This window comes from Atta colombica, unplaced genomic scaffold (assembly GCF_001594045.1).
Source record: "Atta colombica isolate Treedump-2 unplaced genomic scaffold, Acol1.0 scaffold12, whole genome shotgun sequence".
Taxonomy (NCBI): domain Eukaryota; kingdom Metazoa; phylum Arthropoda; class Insecta; order Hymenoptera; family Formicidae; genus Atta; species Atta colombica.
The window spans coordinates 2,536,435-2,540,818 of record NW_017259206.1 but is presented as its reverse complement, the minus strand read 5'-3'; the positions used below and the strand labels follow the sequence as shown (position 1 = coordinate 2,540,818).

At 32.3% G+C, this 4,384-nt stretch overlaps 1 protein-coding gene across 1 annotated transcript in view; it reads left to right on the top strand.

Moving 5' to 3' along the window:
* Positions 1-3,876, top strand: part of LOC108694375 — a 74,988-nt gene extending 71,112 nt beyond the window's left edge. The window contains exon 3 of the mRNA XM_018203805.1: positions 3,226-3,876. Within this exon, the coding sequence (XP_018059294.1) occupies positions 3,226-3,557 (332 nt within the window). The 3' untranslated portion in view covers positions 3,558-3,876. The remainder of the gene's footprint in view (positions 1-3,225) is intronic.
* Positions 3,877-4,384: the final 508 nt, after the last annotated feature.

The following is a 4,384-nucleotide window of genomic DNA, read 5'->3' as shown; positions in this document are numbered from 1 at the left end:
ATCTATATATATATATATATATACAAAGTTTCATCAAAAGGATCCGAACAGAATTCGAAATTTTTGAAAACATTTAAATTAATGTGAAAATTATCTCTTAAAACCTTCTATTTAATTTTTTACATCATGTAGTGTATGTATTTGAAAAATATAAGAATGTAAGAAAATTGGAAAGTCGTACGATAAAACTTTTTTCAATACTTTTGCTTTAAAAAGGATCAACTTCGAAATTATTAAAAATTTATTAAAGTTACATTAAAGATTAGCGGTTGATCCAACAGTATGTAAATCGGTCGCTCCGTTTTGTAAATAAGTTTAGATGGAAACGTAACGGATGCTTCTAAATGCCGGTATTAAAGTGCTATCTCTAGTGAAATATTTCCAACATCGTGCGATGATCCTGCGAAATGTGGTATGCATCGCTTATGGTCGTTGCACATTGCGTATATAGATTGTACACGTGCTCGCCGTCTCGTCTCCGTATATTTCCCTTCATAACGTTAAGTACGTCCTCAACTATGTAATGAGCCGTAATACTGCGTATTTCCACGGTATACCCGTATATTTCGAGTTGTCACGAATGATCATCGAATCCGTTTGAACTGCTAAGCCAGCAAGTGGAATCATAATCAAATTAATTCGTCAATATTTAGTCAACAAGTCTTATATTCGCAGATAATAATCGTGACCAAATTAAATATATATGGGAAGTGCATTAATAAATATAGTAAATAATTTTGCTAAAATATTCAAAAATTTTGGCAGATACAGATCTGAAAATAATTTTGTTGAAATCAAAATAATTATTTAAGCTTCGACAATTCTGTGAAAAGCTTTAACATTTCTAACAAGCTCTTTAAGCATTACATAGTTATTTTAATGATCCAAACAAAATTATTTTTAGATCTGTATCCAATTATAAATTTTAGATTCTTACATTAGAGAATAAAACCGTTCTGCGTAGTAAAATATACATAAACTGTAAGACACGAAGAATAATGCGTGATAAATGAAAATAGGACTCGACATTTTTTTTTGTACGTCTTCTATATAAGGCACATGGTAACATCTAGTGTGAAACACTGATCGCACTTTATTCTAGTCAATTCACTTAGATCAAACATTTCTGCAGATTAAACATTGCACAGGTTGGAGTTTATGTCTTGGGGTCCGGTGAAGTGGTTGCAACTTACATTTGTCAAAGCCTCGACTTAGTCCATTAAACGTGTTCAGATAAAAGTGCCAAGTCCGTGATAAATGATACTAAATTCAATGGTATTGTGCACTATTTGTTACTCGCTGTGGAAGTTTCTAAAGGAAACACTTTGGCTTCTTTGTAATTTCGTATTACTCGTATCAGCCTTTTTATTGCTTCGCAATGCTCGTACTCATTACCCAAGCTATTTAATCACTTCTTAAATACTATACAGAATATAGATATACAGAAATTGAATTCAAATTAATTGAGTTCAAAAGCTTAATTGATATATCATATATCAATTTTGTGTAACAACACATTTTCATATGAAGTGTGTCACACAAATTCATATCATAATTTTCTTTAAAGAAAAATAAAAATAATGCCCAGAAGTTTTCAAATTTATTGTTATTATACTATTTTCACATTCCTTTATCTTATAAGAAAATATATATAATGTGAATGTAATTATAATATACTAGTAAAAAAATTGATGATTTTTATAACAATAAAATTAAAATTTTTTGAGGAATGTTTTGAACACTCCATCTATTAACTTGTATTTTTTACTTTTAAAGCCCGTTTTCACAATATAAGGTTACCTAAAGTTATCAAGAGATTCATCAGTGAAATTCATTCGTGAATTCGAGATAATCTTTAATCTTTAAGTAATCTTATATTGTGAAAACGAGCTTTAATAATAAAAAAGCAAGTTAATAGGTGAAGTGTTCACAACACTCTAAGAACAATTTTAATTTTATATTAGTTATATTTTTTACTACACTATTACGATTAAATTTACATTAATTACATTAATACTGTTGAAGTAAAGAAATGTAAAAATAATGAACTTTAAAACTTCTGGGCATCTGGATGATACTTTTTCTTTTTCTTTTCTAGCTTTTAAAGAACACTATACCTTTAAGTGCAGTGACCCCTAAAGGTTAAGCGATCAATACAAAACTTGAAAATGTAATAAGTTTTTAATATCGTTGGCATAGTGCAGTACACACGCGTACAATATGTGAAACAATATTTGCGCATCCTATCTTGTTTGGAAAAATTGTATACTAGCAAGAAAGTAATATGATAATATATTTTTATTAAATTATATTTTACTTATAGTATACTGTATGAATAAAATATATAATATATTATAGAAACACTTTTCCTTGTTATATAAAATTTTTTTCAAAAAAAGAAACGAGATGGTCAAATACTTTTTTTATCCACTGTATACGCACGTAAAATTGGAGAGAGAGAGAGATAATATATATAAGTTATATTATATATTTATATAGAAAATCATAGCATATATTCTATATAAGTGAACTATATAATGTTTCGCCGTATCAGTAGAAGCAGGAAATTGGAAAGTCAAGCTTTCGCTACTTGTTCGATCCTTCTTCATTGTCGCGCTATCCTAGCCTGACAATATCTTAGATGCCTATTTCAAAAAGCTTTATGGGCCAAAGTCTCATTTATCATTTCTATCATTAATACGTACGTATCAAATTTGTCAACTAAATCTAATTACTAGATAAATTCACCGAATACATCTCAGAATTTTCGTTTAAACATCACTAAGAACATTTGTGTTCTTTAAATAAGCTTGATAATTAGAATCTTTAAATAATCTCTAGATGCGGAAAGTCTTTCAATTTCGTCAGTTTTTATCTTTCATATCATGTCTTTTCACATGAAACAAAAATCCGTGAGTACAAAGTGCGCTTTCTATCTCGCATAGTCTTCTCCCTATTTTACTCGAAAGCATTCCACGCAAAGATAAAACTACTTCGTAAAAATAGACTTGTCGTCGACAGACATTTATTTCTACAGTCGCGACAGTTCCGTTTGTACAAGAGATTCTACTTCGTGCAGCGGACGGAAGCTGACGCGAAAAGCCGAGGGCAGGAAATTCGATAGGGAGGCCTCTTCCTCTCACCCTTTTCATCCCTTTCCAACCTCGCATCTTGCGTATCCCCTTCGCATGCTTCTTTTAATCCGGTTTCTGATTTAATTTGCAGGTACCTTGGCGGAGAGGCCAGACTACAAACAGTTCTCCGGCAGTGTGCACGTAATGAAGGCCGTTGCCTCGGACATGGTGTTGACTTTCTGCTCCCGGACTCCCGACCATCAGCTCTATTCCCTCCTATTGTCACGTGAGCACACTCTGCAGAAGAGCGACAAACGAGGCGTTCATAATCTCCTGGGACGCCGCGGTCTGAAGATCAACGATATCCGTGAGACTTGCGTGAACGGCGGCGCCAGATCAAGACGGAGCGCGCTCGATTTCGTCGTCTGGATGACCCTCGTCGGCTTGTTCTCGTCGAGCGTCCTCTTCAGATCCTGGCAGTAGTGAAATCAGACGGACGATCGATCGATCTCGAGACACTCAGATCACCAGATCGCGCCCGACTGTGTTTCGGACTAATTAACGCGATTATACTAACACTTTGGATGCTACCGCGCGAGTAATCTCAGAACATTACACCGAGTTACGGAAATCCATTGACTGCACTCGACGTACACGTGTTACGTTAGTTATGTATTTAAGATGCCCTCACGCCGAATTAAATAATAATTTTCCCGTCGCGATATTCTGCGTAATTTAAGTTCTTGCATGGAATAATTTTTAATTACGTATCTCTCTTTCAAAAAATTTATATTATGATTTATTACACCATAAACAACTGTTTTTATTTAATTATTTTAAATTATTATTAAATAAAAAAAAAACAAATATTCTCTACGTGGTTACAAACTGTTACACATATTAACTTTTAAACGCCACACTATAGAAACAACACACTGATCAGTATAGCAACTCAGATCGATTGCATATAACTTTCATAAAAATTGACATAAATGTAAATTTTTTTCAATTAAATTAAAATGCCAGACATTAGGGACATAACGGTACCAAATAAATGTTTGTTCATACCTTTATTAATGAAAAAAATCGAAAGCAATGAAAAAAGCATTGGAAAAGCATTGGAAAAATAAAGCTGATAATAACGTAAAAGCGTTTAAGGATTAATATTAATAAAATGTATTCAGCAGTGCAATTTTTAAATTTAAAATTAATCTCACACGAAGCAATTAAAAAGTTCTATTTATTGAGAATTATTTTTTTCATCAGTCTAACATACTCTCAGTGCGTGTCAATCGATACACGAACTAATT